This window comes from Littorina saxatilis, linkage group LG12, assembly GCF_037325665.1.
Source record: "Littorina saxatilis isolate snail1 linkage group LG12, US_GU_Lsax_2.0, whole genome shotgun sequence".
Classification (NCBI taxonomy): Eukaryota; Metazoa; Mollusca; class Gastropoda; order Littorinimorpha; family Littorinidae; genus Littorina; species Littorina saxatilis.
In genome coordinates this window covers 8,065,114-8,089,173 of record NC_090256.1, presented here as the reverse complement: position 1 = coordinate 8,089,173, position 24,060 = coordinate 8,065,114, and the positions used below count along the sequence as shown (strand labels likewise).

The window sequence follows — 24,060 nt, the reverse complement described above, 5'->3', positions numbered from 1 at the left end:
CACCCTTTATTGATCAATCCTGGTCCAACAGCTTGGCCAATATTTGATGCTCCGTGACGTCACAACAACAAAATGGCGGATCCGAAATATGCTAATCTTCCGGGGATCGTAAGTTTACAAAAGGAGTTCTGTTTGTTTTGGTGATTTAATGCGTGTAATAACACATCTTTGTAAACCTTAGAGTCTTCGTTTTCTTTTGAGTTAACATTTGAGACGAATCTGGAATTTGCAAAGCCATGCACACACAGTTTTGGACATGCAATCTGCTAAGAGCAGACAGCATTAGTCATATCTCGGTTCAATAATCACTCTCTTCGTCTTCCTACGGTCCTAATCCTAACGTCTTGGACGAACAGACACCGTGATGTACAATTCTGGAAGAAAGTAATGCAATTTTGACAACCCACGGCCATGGAGCCCTCGATCTAGATTGATCAGATTGTAGATATTTGGGAAGCTGGGCGGGTCTGCCCAGTAAGGCCAGTTGGATCACTTCTGTTCATGACATGAGCCATGATGAGGGTAGCAGGGCAACTATCCTCACTGGTTCGAGCGCCTAAGGTATCTAAAGTGAAAGAGAAAGTGGCTAGCTGGTGTATTTATGAAAAGTGAAAACAGGAGTGACTTGTAAGGCAAGCTACTGCTTTCGTGATTTGTTTGTTTTGATGATTGCATGTAAATTGTAACACCTTTGTAAACCTAGCTTAGAGTTAAATACTCAGAGTTTTTGTTACTTTTTTTTGAGTTTGCATTTGAGACAAATCTGGCATTTCCACTGCAAAGCGATGCATATATATACACAGTTTTCATCATGCTATCTTGTAACGCTTTGCAGCGTGTTTTGGATGCAAGTAATAGGGTAGATGTATGTCATACTGTCAGTATGTGTAATTATAATATTTGGAATATATATGGGAATGTTGATTTGGTACCCCAACTTAACCTTCGCCCGACCGGGTTATCGACTACACATGGAAGCCATCGTGGGGCCTTGCGGACCCATGCTTCTCAAAGAAGGAAAAATATGCATACCCTTCCGTAGACACATGCTTTCCAAAAAAGCAAAAGTGTGCATCCCCTTCCATAGACGCTGTGGTTAAATTTTCGCGAGAAGTAATTAAATTAAATTAAATTAAATTATTAATTTAATTATTTCCGTGCGGACTAAAGCTTCTCAAAAAAGGAAAAGCGTGAATACCCTTCTGTAGACGTCGTGGGGCCATGTGGACCCACATTGTTATGTATATTAATTTCGCTCTGGCACGCGACTTGCTTATTAACTCCAAAATTAAACAGATCGTAGAAAATGATGTTTAGAGCCAATACCTGAAGGTTTGTGACTTCTCTCCCTAGTTTTTATGTAAGTTCCTTCAGTTTGAGAAACATGGGTCCGCACAGCCCCACGATGTCTTCCGTGTGTAGTCTAAATTTGACCTTCTATTTTTTAATTACTTCTCACTAAATTTAATGATCTTTTAGGACATAAGAGCTTTTTAGGTGTCTGAGGCATTCTTGAAAGCTCATTAAAAAATTTTGACCGGCACGGTTGGCCTTGAGGTAAGGCGTCCACCCCGTGATCGGGAGGTCGTGGGTTCGAACCCCGGCCGGGTCATACCTAAGACTTTAAAATTGGCAATCTATAGTGGCTGCTCCGTCTGGCATTATGGGGGTAGTGCTAGGACTGGTTGGTCCGCGATCCGGTGTCAGAATAATGTGACTGGGTGAGACATGAAGCCTGTGCTGCGACTTCTGTCTTGTGTGTGGCGCAAGTTATGAAAGCAGCACCGCTCTGATATGGCCCTTCGTGGTCGGCTGGGCGTTAAACAAACAAACAAACAAACAAATTAAAAAATTCCAACTGGTTTAAGAGATATTTGCAATTAAACACCCTTCTGGGTCCACATGGACCCACGACGACCGGCGAAGGTTAAAATGTCAATCGATCCAGATCGAAAATGTACAGAGAAGAGCTACCAAGCAGTTGCCTGACCTAAAAACCTTGTCTAACGGTGAACGCTTAAGAACATTACATTATTACCATCACTCAAGCACAGAAGAAAGAGAGGAGATTTGATTCAGGCGTACAACTGCAAGATATGGAATGGAATGGATGATATTGACAGATCTACTTTTTTATTGACAATGTGTATGAAAACACAAGAAACGGTGGTGACAAATTATACATTCAGTTTACAAACAATAACATGAGGAAATGTTCATTAATAGTAACAGAATGGCACCTATTTGAAATTCACTGTCTAGTGTCAGTATACTAAAATGGCTAATATTAACCAGTTCAAGAACCGACTTGACAGTGAACAGATAATGAAAGAAAGTTTGTATGAATATGATGGGTGACTATTGGTCACGAAATTTCAAAGTGAGCATGCATTAAACAGACCCAAGTGCAATTTGGAATATAATGAGGGGACGTAAAAAGGAGGCTAGGCCTACTCATTGTCCCTATACCTATACCTACCTATACCTATAAAGGCAAAATCTATATATATACATGTATATACACTCCGAGTGTATACAAAATCAATAGGACTGTATACACTCCAACAATGAAAAGCTCTGTTACAACTCTAAGCCAATGAAATGCCCCTTTACAAGTCGTTAGGACGAAGTTAATGAAAAATTAGTTTGAGGTCTTGACTTCCGCCATCTCCTTTTCAGAGCCTATATACAGGGCTGGCAATAATTTACACACACATGGTTTAAAACCATTTTTAGGTCGATACACACTCTAAGTGTGTTCCAAACTCCGACAATAAACTGCTGTGTAGCATCAGTTTTGTCTGTGTTTGTTTTTGTCTGAGGTTGTCCCTAGTGTACTTTGATACCATGAATCGAAGGTGAAGCGTTCCTTCGCAAAATGGTGTCGAATGACACTTCGAGTGTTGATGCGGTACAGTGTCTGGTCTTTTATGTACACACCGAGAATGTAATCTACGTTATAACAATGGCCGTGCAGCATCAGATTGTTTTCGTTTTTGGTACTACACTGTATTATGCTCTGCATTCCTATCACAAAGTAATGTCGAATAGCAAATTCGCTTCGCGGCCGGAAGTTAATGCCGGAGTGGATACAGGGGTCAGAATCTTGTATACACTGCGAGTGTGAATAGCCAGTGGGAATGAAAAATTCCAACCAGTTTATTGTTTTGCTTCATTCTCAAGGTTTTCAATCATAATTTAAAGAAGCATGGTTGACTTGGCTGGCATAATAAGTTTTTGTGTGTGAGCTAAACACTAGAGGTAGACCCTACAAGTAAAACTATACAGTGTTTTAACTGTTATTGTCCTAAATCTGACAAGAACTTACTCGCCAAATAAAGGCATGCACACATGCATGCAACTGCAAGGTCTAGGTATTGATTTATTTATGATCATGATCATGCATACACTATGCACTGATGCAGACTGTGCAATATCTGAATATGAAATGGAGTGGGAAAAGTATTTGTGTTGAGCAATTCCAGTATTTCCACTCTGGCATATTCTGGTGAAGAAACCAGTACATGTATTTATTTTTGAAAGCTATGTTACAGACCATGGAAAGTATTGTTTTCATAATGTGCAAAGTGAATTTAATTGTCTTTTGGGGAAAATATGATTTTATTTTAATGTCGTTCTCTTTTCTTCTGTGCAGGATGTCAACTCCCCTGATGTATTTGAAACTAGTGACCTGCCTGAAGATGAGCAGGCATTGGCCAAACCACCGGTTAGTAGGATTCCTTCTTCATACATCTGTGTGCTGGTTTCGTCTATCTAGCTAACAGTATCAAAGTAAAAAAAGCAAATGATCCAGTAATTGGCAGTGCAGCATTCACGGAACTTGCACTTAGACTAATAATTTCCAACCATATGTTGTATGTGCAGGAGAAGAATATGACTATGCATGAATAAACATTAAAACTGAGAGGAATTTTACAAGCTGAATTGAAATTGTGTTTATTGTTCAACTTTAACTTTAAGTAACTGCTGGAATTTCATAACAATCTCTCTCTCCCTCTCTCTCTCTTTCCTCTCTCTCTGACTTTCACATGGTGATGGACCCACAGGATATCTTCTTTTTCATTCACTCCTTGAGTCCTTCACTCCTTGTCTCTTTTCATTGGCCTTTCTCTGTCTTTGTTAACCACACCACTGCTCCATCATTTTTTAAACATATCTGTATGAATATAATATGAATACAGAATAGCATCACATATTTTTTTTATTTTTTTTTTAAAGGAGGAGCTGGAAAGTGAAAGTGTAGAAACTGTGGCACTGGACACCAAGGCAGCATACACAGCTTTCAAAGGCAAGGGAGTGTCATCCACAGGTTAGTGTTTGAGTAGATTTAATTCATTCTTGTAATTCGGTTGTTACTTAAAATAAATAAGCTAAGATACGTGTTTGTGTACATGTACATATGGTGTCTTTCATTTTGTTTGTCGTTTACTAGAATTTACTTTCAACACTAAAGCCATTGTTGGTGCAAAAGGCAGCGTTGTGAATGATCATGCAGTTATGTTGGAATCCTTGTGTTATTGGAATGCAAAGTTGGCAAGTGTCTTTTCTGTCATGGTCCATGCTTTGATATGAGGCAAGTGCTAAAGGGTAGAGAACTAGCTCTTCTTTTTCTGCTCGTTAGCTTGGAAGTAGCTCAAAAGAATGGAAAAGATCTATTTTACTTGACTTATTTGGTATTTCAGACCATCCTACTGCAGCTAATCCTGTAGTCTTATAACAACATTTCTGTGCTTTTTTAATAACAGTAAAAATAACACTAAAAAAAGCACAACCAAACGTACGGATGATTGTGTCTCCCTAGCATGCAAAGTGAATAATGCTGACTGTTATGATCTCTTTATTTCAGTTGACTTCTCAGACAGTGTTGGCAAGTCACGAAAAGCAGGATATTTCAGTGACCAAACTGAGTATGAGTTGGTAAGAAAGACCACTCCAAGACACACAGAACAAGTCGCGTAAGGCAAAAATACAACATTTAGTCAAGCTCAGTCGAACTCACAGAATGAAACTGAACGCATTGCATTTTTTCCGCAAGACCGATACACTCGTAGCATTGTCTGTCCACCGCTCGTGGCAAAGGCAGTGAAATTAACAATCCAGAAAAGCGCGGTAGCGGTTGCGCTGAGGAGGATAGCACGTTTTTCTATATCTCTATTCTTTTTAACTCTCTGAATGTGTTTTTAATCCAAACATATCATATCTATATGTTTTTGGAATCAGGAACGGACAAGGAATAAGGTTAAAAAAAATTTAAATCGATTTAGGAAATTTTATTTTAATCATTTTTTGAGTCACTTGAGAAAAAGTGACTATGTAATCGGTCAGTGTTAGTCTGTCCGGCCGGCCGGCCGTCCGTAGACACCACCTTAACGTTGGACTTTTCTCGGAAACTATCAAAGCGATCGGGCTCATATTTTGTTTAGTCGTGACCTCCAATGACCTCTACACTTTAACGATGGTTTCGTTGACCTTTGACCTTTTTCAAGGTCACAGGTCAGCGTCAAAGGAAAAATTAGACATTTTATATCTTTGACAAACTTTTCTCGGAAACTATCAAAGCGATCGGGCTCATATTTTGTTTAGTCGTGACCTCCAATGACCTCTACACTTTAACGATGGTTTCGTTGACCTTTGACCTTTTTCAAGGTCACAGGTCAGCGTCAAAGGAAAAATTAGACATTTTATATCTTTGACAAAGTTCATCGGATGTGATTGAAACTTTGTAGGATTATTCTTTACATCAAAGTATTTACATCTGTAGCCTTTTACGAACGTTATCAGAAAAACAAGGGAGATAACTAGCCTTTTCTGTTCGGCAACACACAACTTAACGTTGGGCTTTTCTCGGAAACTATAAAAGTGACCGGGCTCAAATTTTATGTGAACGTGACTCATTGTGTTGTGAATAGCAATTTCTTCCTGTCCATCTGATGCCTCATATAATATTCAGAACTGCGAAAGTGACTCGATCGAGCGTTGGCTCTTCTTGTTTATATTTTTTTTTAGAGCTTGTTTTTAACCCTATCAGCCCTGACTGCAGTGCAGGCTCAGCAGCCTCTCCAGCCTGGAGGGTTTTGGCACTGTAGTGCAAATCTGATGGGTACTTCACTAAAGCGCTTCTAACTCTGCAACTAATAGTTGTAGACGCATACAATTTTGTGTGTTGTATGATAAGTGCATGTTCTTACCTGTTGAGTAGCAGTCAGTACCTTCTGAAGTGTGTAAAGTTCAAAGAAATCCTTCTTCCAAGTCACAAGCACAACACCAAAAAGTATGTAAACACACCACTCTGTCACAGTTGTTCCAACAAGTCACAGGATGTTTCTGTCTCACATTTGCATCGAAGCCCGCGCACAGGTCTTGTCCACTCAAATCACCACTTGTTTCACTCGATTGAGACGAAGAAACGTCGCATTCGGCATCATAATCACTGTCATCGTCGAGGAAAATCTCGTCAAGAACCTGCCTCAACGAGTAGCGGCGTTGGTTGCTCATATTTCGCAGGAAAAATGCTCAAAAAACACTCAATCGGACAATTTTCATTTGCCAAATTGCTCCAAACAAAGAAGAAGGAAGTTGGAACAGAATTACCCCCCTTGCTCGTGACCTGTCTTTCATTTTTAGATCAGAAACAAGTTCAGAGAAGATGCGTGTCACCGCCCGACAGTTTGTCGGGCACAGGTGTTGAAAGCTGCTAAGGAGCGCCCGACAAACTGTCGGGCGCAGGGCGGAAAGAGTTAAACCAAATATAACATATTTATATGTTTTTGGAATCAGAACATGATGAAGAATACGATAAACGTAATTTTGGATCGTTTTATAAAAATATAATTTTAATTACAATTTTCAGATTTTTAATGACCAAAGTCATCAATTACTTTTTAAGCTTCCAAGCTGAAATGCAATACCAAAGTACGGTCTTCGTCGAAGATTGCTTGGCCAAAATTTCAATCAATTTGATTGAAAAATGAGGGTGTGACAGTGCCGCCTCAACTTTTACAAAATGCCGGATATGACGTTATCAAAGACATTAATGGAAAAAATGAAAAAAACGTCTGGGGATATCATACCCAGGAACTCTCATGAAAAATGTCATAAAGATCGGTCCAGTAGTTTACTCTGAATCGCTGTACACACACACACACACATACACCACGACCCTCGTCTCGATTCCCCCCTCTATGTTAAAACATTTAGTCAAAACTTGACTAAATGTAAAAACACCCTTTGAAGGAAGACAAGGGAAGGTATAAGGCTATAATGAACTGTTACTGGTGGACAGACTTTCTTCTGAAAGCTTTTTGCGAATGATGGCTTTGATGGAAGTGAAAACAAAGTTTTGTCTCGGAATGACAGTAAGATTTGTTTCTAGCAGTTTATTTTGTTCAAGGTCATTGGTCAGAAATAATCCAAAATCTGTGTTTGATGCTGTGACTGATGTTTTTGTTGAACTTCTTTTTAGAGCGACGGTTCTACCCTTGAGACACCACTGCAAAAATTCCAGCGACTTCAACATGAAATTCGTGAACTGACAGAAGAAGTCAGCAAAGCTAAGGTAACGGTGAAACCTTAAGAATCACTCAGGTTTTCACCATACATGTTTTTCGTACATTATTTGTCTCTCTAATTCCGGGGATTCTGATTTACTCTTAAGCAAGGGCATTTATGTGACCTCTTATTTTAGGTACATTTGAATTTATTGACACCAAAATTGAATGTGAACATAGTCCAGTTTATGTAGTGGAAGTGCAGAGGAACCAGTCAGCCTGGCGAGCTTGTTGTTTATCATGTATTGTAATTCAATCAAGTTGGCGTTTTAATGAAACAGATCCTGTGATTGGTCAGAATGCCCCAACTCATTAAAAATTACCGGTCATTAATTGTCGATAATTAATGGCCGTATAAAATTTCATCTCACACGGCATCACTGCAGAGCGCCTAGAACTGTACCCACGGAATATGCGCGATATAAGCGTCATTGATTGATTGATTGATTGATAACCACTCGCTAAAAAAGCCATTAACCACCTGCTGGCGAGGCGCATTGATACAACCTCAACTAGTCTCAGTTAGCTTTGAGGGTCATTTCACAAGTAGGACATATGAAGGCCAACAAAATACCGAGACCATAAGGTATGCGAAGTGATGACGTCGAATACGTGACGTAAGTTGATGCATGAATTCTTCCGGACTACGTCAGTCAATTCCAAAGATCGCTTTTGTGATGAAAAGAATTTGTTTTAGAGTTTGCTGTCCAGAAACCCATCAAAAAAGAAGGGAAAATGTATGTGAAAGAAAACAAAACAGGAGCAGAGTGATAAGTTGGAATACAGAGACATATATTTCTTGAGACTTGACCCTTGCAGGTAGGTGGACTGAAAGTAGTGTGTGAACAGAACAGAACCAATTAAATTACATATCTTACCCAACTCACATATAGCAATTAACTCTAGTTCAGTGCTGGTAACGCTGTACGCATCCCCTTGGTAACAAGGGAAGCCCCTCTAAAAAAAGAGTGACCAATACCCATAAGGCCATATTAATACATACTTCCGACTTCCGTATGCGCGCGCATACGCCGCCATATGCATCTTTCCATACTCAGCGAGCAGTGGGACTGGTCGTGTTTTTGTACGCTCTGGCTGTGTTCAGCCATCTGTCACTTCGTCTACGGACTTGGTCACTTACCTCTTGGTATCTTCTTGCTTGTCTTATCGTCTCTACATGTTGAGGTGAGATCTTTCTGTTTTTTGCTTGTGTTTGTGGGCGTTTTTGACCTTAAATTGAACTTGTGAAATTTTCTTGTTTACAAAATTTTTCGTGAGTTGTTTTTGGTCATGGCGGTTAACGCCAAGAAGCGGCAGTCGTCTAAACGAGTAACTGCTGGTTCTCCGCCGACAAGTAAACACCTGGGAAAGCAAAGGCTTCCGGACAGGCTTGTGTTTCGGTTCATGTACTGTCTTTGCAAAACAAAACAAAAAAAGCAAAAAAAAAGATGTTTTGGTCGTCATGCCTCCTACTCCGTTTTTGACGGCTAAACCTTTAGACAAGGTTTCTCCTGTGGATAAGCCCGCTTAGGCTTCCTTGGTTTATGTGTTTCCCGGTCTTGCGTCTGCGGACGTGGCGACATTGTTGCTCTCTTTAAGTTCACAGGTTTCTTCCTTGGCGGGGGAGATCGCTTCCACGCGGGCGGAGATGCGTTCGCTTCCGGTGTGACGGGGGTTTCGTCTCTTGCCAACGTTCGCCTGTGCCGTCTGCTACTGTGTCTCGGGCTGATGTTCATGCGGAATGGGATGATGGGACCACGCCTTCGCTTGTGGCCTGTGTTCCGGTTCCCGGTGGTTCACACCAGTTTAAAGGTATGTCTTCTACCCAAGTATCCGGGTTCTCCGGAGAAAGGGTAGAGCGTCTCCAAGAGAAAGTAACTCCGGGCTCTGGCTTTGTGGGTGAAAGTTCCGAAGCTGAGGCTGGCTCTGACTGCATTGGCAGCAGGTCGGTGGCGGTTAGGAACCTTGGAGAGCGAACGGAAGATTTGCGCAACCACCCGCTTCTTTAGAATGCGGTAAGGGTGTGCGTCTTCCGCTTCCGCCCGGGGGGCAGGAAGAGAACAGTATAGCTGGCTCTTTGTTTGACTATGGGAGTCAAGCAGGGGGTCAGCTTCCGGAGGGCACGGGAGTGCCAGTCGGCTGTTCAGAAGACGGTGCTTCCGCAGAGGTGGTTGCACTGAATTCAAATTGCCGTCTAGGCTGTCAAGTGCAGTGGCACTGGTGGCTTAAGCGGCTTCAAGGTACAATAGGATCTTCTGGTGCATGTTTAGGCATCCGGTTGGTTCTGATATTTGCCAATCCATGGCCGATTTTGCTAACGCTTTTGCGGCTGTGGCTTCCGGTTTCAGGATGGTTTAGCCTTCTGCCGTTAACACTGTGGTGTTGGTAGTTGGCGCTCATCAGTCTTCGGCTTTCGGTTCCGTTGTTGCGGTTCCTCTGCTGTTACTCAGGCTAAATCCACTTCCTTTTCCAGGCTTTCAGCTGGTATGAGGCAGGTGGATGGAATATCCTTTCGGAGTTCCGGCTTTTGGGAAATTTGTTCCAAACCTTTCCCTTTTGGCAAGTGTTGCTTTTTCGGGATTGGTTTCCGGCTCTCATCCTTTTGTAGATGGTTAGAATACCACTGTACAGGATGATGAGGATTTGGAAGACTAAGCTTCTGAGGCAGATGGAGACGCCTCTTTGTTGACTTTCAGCGAAGCTGCCATCTTTGTTTACATGGATGGCAGAGGTTACTACGCGCTTTTTCCCTGTAGGGTTAGCGGTAGCATTGTCATCTGCCTTTTCTCCTCCATCTTTTTTGGCGTGTCTTGCTCCTTCTTAGGATCAATTTGCGAACTCAATCGATGCTTTTGCCCCATCTCTGCCTTTGTTGGCATCTCAGGGGGAAGCTCATACTTCAGCTTTGCCGCGTTTTGCGCATTTTCAGCTGACCTGAGCCTTTTAAGGGAATCTTAGAACGTTATGTTCTTGGATTCTCTGTTGGGGTCGTTTGGGCTTGTGAAATTTGTTTTTTTACAATTGAGGCTCCTTTGTTACCACTTCCTTTGTGGGCAACGCTCGGCTTAGCTCCTGCGGCGGCGGGGCTTTAGCTTGCGTCATCTGCTCAAGCAGCGCGTCACTCGCTGATCGCTATCCGTAGGCTTCGGTTTACTCCAAGCTTAAGAACGTAGTTTATTCGTTTGTTTTTTCTACGGAACCGCCTCCGGGTTCCCCGGAATTGGCGAACATCCATCTGGATGTTAATAGCAAGGAGCGACTGTCTCTCTGTCAGAACAAGGATCTCCTGGCTATGTTGCTTTATGGCCGCACTCCTTTACATTTACCGCTTTTTAACAAATCTTGTTTCTGCTCTCTCTCGTGCGCGGTTACGTCCTATCTGGATATTTTTGTGTTCCGTCAGGACGCGGATACGAAGGATGTAGCTTTGCTTTTAGCCTGGGTGTAGGTCTCTTTCAAAAAGGTTTGTTCTTTTGGCGAGACTTTAATCTCTTCTTTTCTTGAAGGTTCCTCTTTGTGAGTTCGCTTCTATGCACAGGGATTCTTCTCTATCTTAAAAATCTCACTGCAGAAGGAAAGCGCACGGCAGGCCTTGGCTTTTTATTGTTTTCAAATAAAGGCTTCAGGCTCGCCGTTCTCGACTTTATCTTTTGTCTCCTTACCCTCGCGTTCGTGGCAGGGTTCTGTGTCAAATATCCACCTTTCTTCCCCCTGAGGCAAGTTAGCGGTGGGTGTTGGTAGGCACACAAAAGCACGCTTTCTTTCACACTTGTGGCAGTTATGTCAACTGGAAGTTAGTTCTCGGCATCACTCTTCTTTCGCCTTTGTGTTTAACACAGCGGCTGGGGGGGATTAGGTTTTCCTCTTTGTGGGGGGAGGCACGGGTGCCTCCCTTTTGGTTCTCTTTCATGGTTCGTTTGGTATTTCAGAGCTTCAGGGTTCTGATCTTTTTTCTAAGTCATACGTTTGTTGAGCCGTTTTTGGATCTCTTGGAGATTGTGCAAGCGGCCCTTGATAGAAGTCCTTTACTCCAGGTGTAACTGGGAGTGCAGGGCTGGAACACATTAGATGTCTAAGGCTTCTCAGCTTTGATAGGACCCTTTGTGGTCTGTTGGGCGTTAAGCAATAGAACAAAGGGTTGGAACATGTGTTGTTTCAAGCAGACAACTCCACAGGGGGCTTTTCTCATCAAGAAAAGGGGGTCTCTCACTCCCTATCGCTTCCTCACGGAACATTAGAGGTTTTGGTGGTTTTACCATCACGAGATCTTTTTAGCAGCGAAGTACCTTCATGAGAGTCTCTATGACTGGGCGGACTCTCTAAGTCTGTCGGCCAAATGGCCACTTGGAGCAGACTCTCTTTGACCACGTGTTTTTGTTCCTTCGGGGGAATGGGAGAAATTTCTAATATGAGTTTTTGCCTTTTGGTACTGTCGCCTTTTGCTTATCTTCGTCGCCCGACTGCCGGGCATGGAAATTTATACTCTTGTTTTACTTTGAGCGGCCTGCCGGTCGCACAGTTTGGGCCCGTTCTTTCTGGGTTGCCAGAGCTCGTTAGGCTGGCAAGAGGGCTCCGGTTTTGCTCACACTCGTTTCTCACGGGTGTCTACTGTAAGGATATTTTTGAGTTGCTCGGGCTCTTCTGCCCGTCAACTCTGGACTGGTACTTGTCTTGTTGTCTGGCTTGGAACAGATGGCTTATGTTTTAACGGATAGAACTCCTCTTCTCTCGGTACAATGAAGGTGGCGAGCCACCTATTTTGGCTTTCCGTTCTTTTTCCCCCACGTCTTTGTTTAAGACATTATGTGATTTCGGTTTTACTGAGACAGCTCGGTGCTAATTTTTCTCTTGGTGGCTTTATAACCAGCAAGTTTAAGAGGGCCTACTTTAGGCTTGCTGAAAGCTGATCTTCAGTCCTTTCTTGGACTTTGCTCCTAGTTTTAGGGTTTTTGTGATTGGATTCTTTGACTCTTTTACTTAACTAGCCTTGCTGATCAACACGGAAATCGGCCATGCTTACTCGGGTAGCTTCTGTGAGAAGTGGGAGTAAGTGTTTTTTCTGCTAATTTTGCTTTAGACAGATTTTCGGAGAAAGACTGATCTATGGCACTTAGGTTTCTTTTGGGTTTTCTGGCATATAAGCGGAATCTGGAGTTACCAACTTTGATTCACCGTTCGAATCTTAATCACTATTTTGGCTCCCCTAGAGCCATATTTAGCCTTTTGATCTGTTCGAGTTTTGAAGATTTTTTCTGACTTGCACGGATTGCTTGAGATCATTAAATCTAAGGGCTCTTGTTCTTATCTTTCTGCTTCGTCGCCCTTTAACCTTGAACGGTTATATACGACGTTAAACACTGATTAATTTATATAAAGGAAGAAAGAATGTCTATCAACTTTGGTAGGGGTAATGACTTGTTGAGGTCAACCTTGCCTAGATGGACTGCCACAGTGTTCAGGTATGCCTTCAAGTGGAGGCAGCAGACAGGGGGGGGGGGGCAGTCAGTCAGTCCTCCCCCTTCGGACAGCACGGACTCAATATTCCTTTCTTGAGCATTTTTATGGCTCTTGGAGATTCTGATGTACATTTTTGTACGGTTACAGCCCTCCACAGTTTTCCGTTAAGGACTCTGCACACTAGATCGGAATCTCAGGAACTTCTTTTTATCTCACTCGTTATGGTGCGCTTTAAAGACATCTCGAGAGTAGTGTTAGCCAATTGGGTCTCCACCATAGTTAGACAAGTTTATGTATGGTGGCAGAGTCAGGCAGGGGATGTCAGGGCAGTTTTGCCCTTTACTACAGCTGGGCCTCACGAGGCAAGAGATTGGGCTTCCACTCTAGCTGTTCTTCGATTTGGTCTCCTGGCAGAACTGTGTTCTTGAGTCGGCTTGCTGGCTTTATTGAAAGGTTTTTCATTGATGTTTATCTCAGAGATGCCTATGCATTGAGATAGGATGTGTTTCTGGGTTACCTGCTCTGTTAGCGGCAGGACAGATTCTCAATTCCTGATTGGGTTAAGTGCCCTCCACCTATAGTAGCAATCTGCTATATGTGAGTTGGGTAAGATATGTAATTTAATTAAAAATTTTAGTAATAAATTTTCATTTGATTAATATACTTACCCAACTCACATCGTTTATTCCCTCCCGCCTCCCCGCTGTGGGGGGTGGATTTCTAAAAAAGGGGAGTGAGTTGGGCTTCGTTTGGAATGATGCATATGGCGGCGTATGCGCGCGCATACGGAAGTCGGAAGTATGTATTAATATGGCCTTATGGGTATTGGTCACTCTTTTTTTAGAGGGGCTTCCCTTGTTACCAAGGGGATGCGTACAGCGTTACCAGCACTGAACTAGAGTTAATTGCTATATGTGAGTTGGGTAAGTATATTAATCAAATGAAAATTTATTACTAAAATTTTTAATTCTGTCTGTTTACCATCGCATGAAAGCAGGAAAGAGATCGTCGTCAGATTGAATTACAATAACATTAACATGCTTCCATTTGAAACTTCTCGGTCTTCATCGTGGATTGACGCCCTCCCAAAGTCTAATTGAAGCCCTCCGTCGCTTCGCTCCGTCAGGCTTCAATTAGCTTTGGTCGGGCGTCAATCCACGATGACGACCTTGAAGTTTCAAATGGAAGCATGTTAATGTTATTGTACCAAATGATAATTGAATAAAAAACGCTGTTTAATCAGTGGGACTGGCTCCAAAGCCGAACAAACATGGCATCTGAATAAAGGCACGGAGCTTGTCTTACTTTCCCCCAGTAAGCATAGCTCAGTCAATAAATGCAGGAGAAGCTGTTTGGTGACCTGGCGGCTTTGAAGAGGATGGGTACTTTGGTACACGCCACACGAATGGACAGGTGAATAAAATAACGAGGAAGAAGGATGTAAAGCTCAGTGGAACCTCATCCCTTTTTGACTCACCTGAGTAATCGGTGAGTTTTAGTAATGAGCAGTGTCCGTCTGTATGGCCGGCCAGCCGTCCGTGGACAAAAAAACTTTCATTTGCTTTTCTTGTTGCAGGAAAGTGTGAAGGGAGACGGTGGCCCTGACAAGCTGTCCCCCGTCAACCTTGGTCAGCAGCTGCAGTATCTTCAGCACCAGTTGACCGATCTCCACCTGGAGAAACTGCTGGGACCTGATGCATCCGTCGACCTCTCAGACCCACAAGGGGCACTCAGGCAGTCAGTTGCTTCTTGTCTTCAATCAATCAATCAATGACGCTTATATCGCGCATATTCCGTGGGTACAGTTCTAGGCGCTCTGCAGTGATGCCGTGTGAGATGAAATTTTATACGGCCAGTAGATTGCAGCCATGTCGGCGCATATTTACCTTTCACGGCCTTATTCCAAGTCACACGGGTATGGTAGACAATTATTAACTGTGCCTAAGCAATTTTGCCAGGAAAGACCCTTTTGTCAATCGTGGGATCTTTAACGTGCACACCCAATGTAGTCTTGTGAGGTTTCAGACCTTTGGTAGGGAAAGGAAGTTAACCCAGGGGTTCTAGAGACAAGAAGAAACAATGAACAAACAAAGAAAACAACAGAGGAAGGAAAATGGGGAAGCGTTGTGTTTTTTTTATCTCTCTGTCACACTTTTTACACACATGCTTTTATAATTCAGGTTACACTCAAAATAATGCTTTGCTTTAGAAGTAGCATGTTGTTAATGTTATGGTATAGGGGCCAGAGGGATAGAAAGGATAGTCCCAGCTGATCTTCTACAGTTATTTGTGCTTAGTTTAATTGCATTGACATGCAAATGCTTGTATGATTGTTTTTCACACCGTATGAAGGGTGTTCTTGTTCAATGATGTTGACTGCATGCACCAAACTAATCTGATCCTGATTCCTTTGTATCACTGTCTTTCAGACGCCTTCTGCAACAGTTGAGTTCCTACACCCCTCCAGCAGCCAGCAAAGACAAGCCCTCTACGCCACAGGCAGGGGGAGGGCAGGGGGACTATGTTACTTATGAGCTGTACTACCGACCAGAGCAGGCACAGTTCAGCAAGAACGCCAGGGTGAGAAGTGTAAAGGTTTGATTGTAGGTACCGTACCCTTGATTTTTAGGTTGCAGGGAAAGAGAGATAGTGTGTGTGTGATGTTTGTGTGTGCCTCTGTTTATTTTTGCATCATGATACTTGATAGTATAGCTGAAATCGACTCCTGTGATGCATCCCACAACCAACACCTAGTGGGAATCCAGAGATAAGAGATAACTCACTTTGCTGTGCAGAGATTTGAGCTTTGCTGTGAGCATTCCCTCATGTGTATATGTTTGGGTGATCATAATTAATAATTCAGGGGTTTTTTGCCTGCTAATGCAGATGGCAAACTTGGAAGAGAGACTGGAGCGACTGGAGAACGCTATTGGGCAGAGCATGGATAAAGTGGTAAGTATCTGTCAGCACTTTGGATCATTGTTTAAGTTTACCTTTGGCAGTTACTTGCTTATAATCTAAAACAAATGAGGTAAAGTGTGGACATTGTCTGGAGTACTATTGCACTATCAATGAGACGAAAAACCGAGGTCCCTTCGTGTACACTACATTGGGGTGTGCACGTTAAGATCCCACGATTGACAAAAGGGTCTTTCCTGGCAAAATTGTATAGGCATAGATAAAAATGTCCACCAAAATGCCCGTGTGATTTGGAATAATAGGCCGTGAAAAGTAGGATATGCGCCGAAATGGCTGCGATCTGCTGGCCGATGTGAATGCGTGATGTATTGTGTAAATAAATTCCATCTCACACGGCATAAATAAATCCCTGCGCCTTGAATATGTGCGCGATATATATTGCATAAAAAAATCAATAAAAATAAAAAAATCAATCCCTGCGCTTAGAACTGTACCCACGGAATACGCGCGATATAAGCCTCATATTGATTGATTGATATCATGGAAGATGAAGATTCTTTAGAACCCCAGTAAAGACTGTAATTTAAAATTGTTCAACACGCAACAGTTATTAAGGGACAGAAAGCTGCTTTGTGGTGTGGGTGCATGTGTTTAATTACACCCCCGGTATAGGGGTGTGTATAGGTTTCGCTCGATGTGTTTGTTTGTTTGTTTGTGTGTTTGTGTGTTTGTGTTCGCATATAGATCTCAAGAATGAACGGACCGATCGTCACCAAACTTGGTGAACAGGTTCTATACATTCCTGAGACGGTCCTTACAAAAATTGGGACCAGTCAAACACACGGTTAGGGAGTTATTGGTGGATTAAGATTCTACAAGGACTTATAGAGAAACATATTCATGGTCAAAGGGAAAGAACCTTCTCAGTTGGTGGCAGTGAGAATGGGTGCAGTGAGAATGGTTATTTCCCTTTGACCAACGGGGGTGTTTTTCCTACCTCGAAGGAATTTCTTGTTTTTAAAGGGGTTGTAACTTTGGAGGCGGTGGGGGTGGTGAGAGATGGAGGATCAGAAGGCCTCTGGATTGTACCTGCTTTGAAATGTTCTTTTTCACGTCTAAGTTGTGTTGTTTATGCTTTACAGGGTGTGCTGACCGGTGACACTGAAAACAAGAGCCTTTTGGTAAGTCTCCCTGACTGCATTTAAAACCAATAACAACAAGAGTAGTACACTATTACCGGAGTTAGCCCCGTCAAATTGACATGACAGAAGGAGGAACATTTGGAGACTCACTCATTGTGAAGACGAATCTCACACTCGCTAATTCTGGAGTAAACAAGTTTCAAACGTTTATAGAGGAAGGTATCAGATAATGAACATAGTTTTAGTGGAAGGCTTACATAAGTTTCAGTAATACAGATTCACAGTCACCACGGCCCATACCATGACATGAACCAGAAGCTCATACTAAAGGCCCGGTCACACAGCCCAAAAGTCTCGTAAACGCATGAATCACGCATAAAATTTGGTTGTGCGTGCTTGTCAGTCGAGAATTTGACCATTTTCGCTGATTTACGCAATGAAAATCACCGATGAAATGCGCAAGAACTACGGAAAGATCACGCAAAAATCACTAACAAACCACGCACTACAGCGCATAGGCACGCAAAGGTCCACGGAAAACCACATTTAATCTGCGCACTATCACTAATGACCTGCGTATTAAATCGCGCATGATTCGTGCATGAACTGCGCAAGGAATGCGCGGCAGCGCGCACGTCCGTTCCGCGCATATATAAACTGATGCAACCGCGGCGCCTTGGCATTCCCGTTTTAACAGTCGCGAACGATCACTGATATTCCACGCATATTTCGCGCATTGTTCGCGTAAGAACTACGCAAACTACGCAGAAATTACGTAAAACAGCGCAATACTGCATAAACTCTTACGTGAAGCCGAGTTTTGAGCTGCTCAAAACCTGGAATCGCGTAAAGCGCCGATCCAGCGAACATCGGCGGACAACTACGGTGGTTTCACGTCAGACAAACTGATGAAATGCGCAAATCGCGCATGTATCGCATAAGGATCGAATTTCGTGCGTGATTCATGCGTTTACACGACTTTTGGGCTGTGTGACCGGGCCTTAATTTTGGTCACCATAAGCCGTCTTTCTTTGTTTGCATTTATGTGCAAGTCTTTGACACTGCCTCGTCGCAAGCACAAGACCAAGTGCGCACGAAAAAGATCCTGTAATCCATGTCAGAGTTCGGTGGGTTATAGAAACACGAAAATACCCAGCATGCTTCCTCCGAAAGCGGTGTATGACTGCCTAAATGGCGGGGTAAAAACGGTCATACACGTAAAAGCCGTGGGAGTTTCAGCCTATGAACGAAGAAACAAACAGACACTGCCTCGTGTGTTTTCAGGGGGCAGTTGGGGCACTGAATACCAAACTCTCGCTGTTGGACCAGCCAAACGTGGACGCTGTAGAGGCCAGACTGCAGAGTGTCTTGCATAAACTGAACCAAATTGCTGACAAGAAGACTGCTCTGGAAACTCCAGAGAGGCAGCAGAAGGTAGGCAAACCACATTTTTTGTTCTTGTGTGGTTTGGTTTTGTCGCCAGTCTGGTAGCTTTCAGCATCTTTGTTGTTGTTGAGGAGGAGGGGGGGGTTGAAAGGTGACTGATGGCTAAGTAAAGTACTAGTAGTACGACAACGATCGTGAGAGGTTACTCTTTGGATTGTCCGAATTATCATTTGTGACAGGGTAACATGGGTTGACTTGGGTTAATTCTTTTTCCCCCTTGGCATAAAAGTAATGTACTCCGTCGATTTCAAACTTAAAAAATTTGTAGCAAAGTTACCACAGCAAGTTGTTTGAAATTATAAATGCTTAAACCTTGCAGGGAGCCAGTATATATATATGGAAAAAAGATATGCACCATAGGTAGCAATGTGTATAGCGGGTGTTGCAGGGATCTGCAAATGGGAGCTTGAGCTGGAGATATTGGGTGCTCTGGTGGAAAAAGAGCTAATGAACAGATATGAGAGGGTGTGCTGAGTGGAGGATCCTCATGTTGCAAGTACCGCTGAAATAAAATTGCATGTCTTGATGCTTTCCACCTTGTTCTGCTGAAGGACACACTATCAATAAGTGAAGGATAATATACAGGAGTACAATAGCAGCTGTGATGATGAGGGTTCCTGTCCCACAGGTTCTTTGCCTATTAGGGAACTGCAATGGTTATTCGCTAACAACAATAGCAGCTACAATAACAAACACTTTATATGCTGGTGGCACTAACTGCATTTTGACTGACTTTGCAGGTGTCAGAGCTGTACGAACTGGTAAAGAAGTGGGAGGCTGTGGGCGACTCACTGCCCCAGGTGGTGGACAGGATGGTGGCTCTCAAGGATCTCCATGAACAAGGTCAGCGACAGTAGGGGTGTTCTGTGTTTGGGTGTGAGTGTGTTTGTCTGTGTGTGTTTGAGAAGAGTAGAACATGTGTGAAAAGTCAAGTCTGCACAGGAGAAAAGAGGAACATAGAGAAGCACAAAATATAAAATCAGCAACAAGTTTTCTTCTGTGTAGATCAAGAGACAGACAAAAGAGGCATGCAGAGATTGTTTGCGAGTTCAGACCACAGTAAAGATAACATGTTCATTTCTTGTACCACTTGCAGCCTTGCAGTTCAGCCAAGCACTGACATATCTGGACACAGCACAGCAAGAAGTGAAATCCAACCTGGACACCCACAGTGACATGTTGAAAAAGGTAGGTCACCTTTCAGCTGGGCGCACTCTGTTTTCTACGTTCTTCTTACAAAATTTTGTGTCTTTAGTCTATCTCTGTCTGCTGTCGTTTTTTTCTGTATGTTATATCTCATTCTGTGAGCAATTTTAGTGATTGGTTAGTGTTAGATGTCTTCTTTGTTGATAATTTTGCCATCAGATCTCTATCAGTGAAAATCATGTGTTATTGTAAAACGGGAAGAGCTTGTGTGGAGTTTGTGTGTGTGTGCGTGCATGTGTGTGTGTGTGCGTGTGTGTGTGTGTGTGTGTGTGTGTGTGTGTGTGTGTGTGTGTGTGTGTGTACTGGATGGGGGAGGAGGAGTCGAAATCAGTGAAAAAGAGTCTTTTCGAGGGTACATAGTGTAAAAACAATGAGAATGTTTCATTTACACATTTTCTATTTGTTTTTGCAGCTTCAAGGCAGTTTCAAAGGGAACATGGATGGTATCAAGTCTAACTTTGACAGCCTGGATAAGCGTATGCAGGTTCTGAAGAAATAGCAACATGATAGCTAGTCTTTTATTTTCCTTTCCAGAACTAAGTGCAATCCTCGTCATTTGTCTTGTGTCATAGTCATACATTGTTCAATGATGTCATGATGGTTATTTTGTCAGAAAATGTGAAAGTGTCTGTAACGCAGACGGTAAATTCTACGTACAGTCGAACCCACTTAAAACGAACACGCTAGTTAAGAATTTTGACTTATAACGTATTAGTTTTAAGTTCCCAACTGAATACCTCTTTCTTCATGCTTAAAAAAAATGCTTAAAGCGAATTCTTTGTAACGAATTTATGCTTATAACGAGCACTTTTTGGATTCCCAAGCATGCATAATGTCTGTAATTTACTCACGCTTATGACGAAATCTTTAAACTCGTCCCGAGATCGACATATCATGGGAATTTGAGAAGTTTGAATACATGTGTCAAAGTCTTCCCTTGCGTCGACTGCTTGAACCATTGCTCAACCGATCACTGAATAAAGTTAAACTGATTACACTGTACTCACAAAACAATTTCAAATTTAGAATCAAAGTGATTGATAGCTCAGACACTGAACATGAATGACTGACTGACGTTTATTTCCTTCGCGAATACCAAAAACGAAACATCGAACGGAAGCCATTGCCAAAAAATATAGATGCCAGAGTGGTTTCCCTTGGACAAGGGAAACCACACTCTCAACGTTTGCGTTCGCCGGTTCGCGATAGTTTATCAGTCAGTCAGTGCTTTCGATTTGGATTTGAACATCATGTTGCAACAAACAAAAAAAAACTAAATTGGCCAAGGTTTGCTACCCGTCGCCAAGGTAAGCGATTCCGGACAAATGATAGGAACACCGCGAATGTGGACAGTGTCAGTGTGTGCGTGTGTGTGTGACCAAAAACGTAACAACTGGATGACACATCTGTGTGCTCACTCTCACTCAAACTCAACAATCATCACTCAACATGAGACACACATGAACATGTAACTGAATATGTCACTTTATTGTCTAAACGTGAAGCTGCATGAAAGTTGCAAAAGAAACAAACTGAAACACCATAAAATGTACAAGACTTTAAAAAAAAATTTAAAAAAATCAATCAATTTTCTTAATACGAATTTTGGTTAAGACGAACTTTTTTTCCGATCCCCAGTGATTCGTCTTAAGCGAGTTCGACTGTAGTTATTTAATGTTAACTCCCAAAACCATATTTATATTACTTTGTTAAAATCACTTTCCTTGCTCTTGATAAAACAGAAGTTGTGGGTTTGTTTTGTGTAGAATAGATGCTTGTTGGTTTATAATTTAAGCTGATGCATACATTTGACTAGTATCAACTAACATATAGCAATTTACTTCAGTCTAGTGCTAGAACGCTGTATCGCATCACCTTGGTAACAAGGCTCACGTGTCTTTCCCAATTGCGGGCTGAGTTAACATAGAACTAGCACGCAATCAGGTCTTCAATACTCCCGACGTTTCACTCCTGATTTTGCAACAGGGAAAGTATACCCTCATCTTTGCAGCCTCGGCATAGTCTTTCTCGTTTTTCAGCAAAAAGCCGCAACACGGTCTCGTTCCGACCACCGAGGTTAAGCGGCATCGGTCTCGGTTACTACCGGGATGGGTGACTGTTTTGAATACGGGCCTGTCAGGCATTCTTCCTAACTTTCAAGCTGCGGCCTTACGGCTTCAGCTATCGTACTGTCGTTTACTCACACTCAAATTCAGCAGTACTTCGCTCCCGCTAGGGCTACATGTCCGGTTAATAGAAGTTCGCCCTCTTTATTTCAAGCCAGCGTGTAGTGACATGGGTATTTAGCTCTCACTGATACCACTCCCTTAGCCGTTGAGGACAACGGTTGTCTTCTCTGGTGCTTGATTTCCTCTCAGAACTTCAGCCTTTTCTTTGAAAAGACCAGTGACATTCTGTCACACTCTCGCAAACGGGTCCTTCCTCCTCACTCATTAGCCTTTTGAGATAAGGCCGAAAGGGAAAGAAAGGGGGGGGGGGGGGGGGGGGGGGAGTGTTTTTGTATCTTGGACAATTCTCCTTTGGGCTCCGTCCAGACTGTGCGAGATAGAACATGGGCCTACTTCTAGGCCTTACGTGAATTAGGCTATGCTTCTCCCTAATCTTGTCAGTGTGACTTGTTTAGCTCGCATTATAAGATGACAGGTCTCTTTTCACAGAGAGACCATATGCTAGATAGGGTTCAATACAAAAGATCACAGCAAGACAAGTCCGCGTCTTTTGGTATCGGAGTTTCTACGCTCCACAGATTTTGAACCACTACATTCTGCTAGCCTTCATAAACATTACGTGCGAAACGTTCTCCCTTTTACTCCTAGCTACAGCGCGCAGAGGTAGCGAGATTCACACACTCTTTGGCTTACAGGGAGATGTAGGTTTCAATAGAGGCTCTCTATCTCACTCTGTTTCCGGCCAGACTTCTTAGTCAGGCATCAGAAGCTAGGACAACCATCTCCGATGGTCTTATAGTTTTTCCTCTTTATAGGATTCTCGCCATAGGCGACCCATTATTATGAATCTGACCAGTTATATCACTATGCTCCTTCCTATCTCATACAAGGGGTTTTAAGATCATAAGCAAAGTTACTCTTATCGACTTTGAACACAAGGGTAGATAGGGACATAATTATCTACGTTGGTGCTAAAATCGGTAGGATATCCTGTAGTCCTTGACTCCGCCTACTGGAGATCGTAGGAGCTCTCTATCAACCTTTACCTGTGCAACTTTTCCAGCGCGCGACAGGACGGTTCTAATACGCTACCAGCAATGGTAGCAGCAGGGCAAATTATTGCCTAGCTCATAGATTGAGCATCCCACCGCCTTCATTAGCAATCTGCTATATGTGAGTTGGGATAAGATATGTAATTTAATCGAAAATTTTAGTAATAAATTTTCATTTGATTAATATACTTACCCAACTCACATAGTTAATTCCCTCCCGCCTTCCCCGCTAGTGGGGTTGTTCTAAAAAAAGAGGGAAGTTTTTTTGTTTGTTTTTTTCTACGCCTTCGTGCGAATGAGTTCAATATGGTGGCAAGGTCAGGAAGTCACGTGACTTTGTCCTGTTTATGGGTCAAGGTAGCTCTTTTTTTAGAGTTGCCTCCCTTGTTACCAAGGTGATGCGATACAGCGTTCTAGCACTAGACTGAAGTAAATTGCTATATGTGAGTTGGGTAAGTATATTAATCAAATGAAAATGTATTACTAAAAATTTCGATTTCAGCACAATTGTAATTGTAATGCAAGTTGAATGCATTTATACAGTAGTTATGATTTTGCCTTTCATTTTACTGCGGGAAGAGGGTTTGTCTTTCTTGTTCATGATGGACATGCTTGTTAGAGGTTATAGTGCTTCCAGGCTTCAAGATGTGATGTGAGTTTGTGTGCTTAACAATGAATAATTACTGAGAGAAAAAATACATCAGAAAAGCAGTATGTATGAGAACATTTGCTTTTCTTGTCCCTGCTAATAATTCTCAAATGGGCCTTTTTCATCGCAAAGACACTGCTCTCTGTTTGAATGTAACATTATTGAAACGGAAGATTTCAACAATCAGCTGTTGTGGTGAAACTTGCACTGCATAAGATTGATAATTGGTGTTCCAATGACAACATTCGTTTTGTGTGGTACATTTACTGTTCATTCTGTTTCAAAATTGCATTGAATGTGAAACAAACCACTGCGCTTGTGATTCATCCAAACATTCTGCATGTAAATATTACAAAGGTGCATCTTCAAAAATTGTGACATTTTGAATGAAGATATGTTGAAAAGTGCCAATTTCTTGTTACTGTTATTAGT

At 42.4% G+C, this 24,060-nt stretch overlaps 1 protein-coding gene across 2 annotated transcripts; it reads left to right on the top strand.

Moving 5' to 3' along the window:
• Positions 1-61: 61 nt before the first annotated feature.
• LOC138981177 (dynactin subunit 2-like) lies at positions 62-24,035 on the top strand. 2 transcript variants are annotated; one of them, XM_070354010.1, is made up of 13 exons: positions 62-108; positions 3,656-3,727; positions 4,240-4,330; positions 4,868-4,938; positions 7,484-7,576; positions 14,602-14,762; positions 15,455-15,605; positions 15,912-15,977; positions 17,087-17,125; positions 18,371-18,520; positions 19,273-19,375; positions 19,629-19,720; positions 20,151-24,035. In XM_070354010.1, the coding sequence occupies exons 1-13, from the start codon at positions 73-75 to the stop codon at positions 20,235-20,237; spliced, it is 1,212 nt and encodes a 403-aa protein (XP_070210111.1). In that variant the 5' UTR covers positions 62-72; the 3' UTR covers positions 20,238-24,035. The 2 variants fall into 2 exon arrangements, with proteins under 2 accessions (XP_070210111.1, XP_070210110.1); XM_070354009.1 differs by lacking the exon at positions 62-108 and adding an exon at positions 359-561.
• Positions 24,036-24,060: the final 25 nt, after the last annotated feature.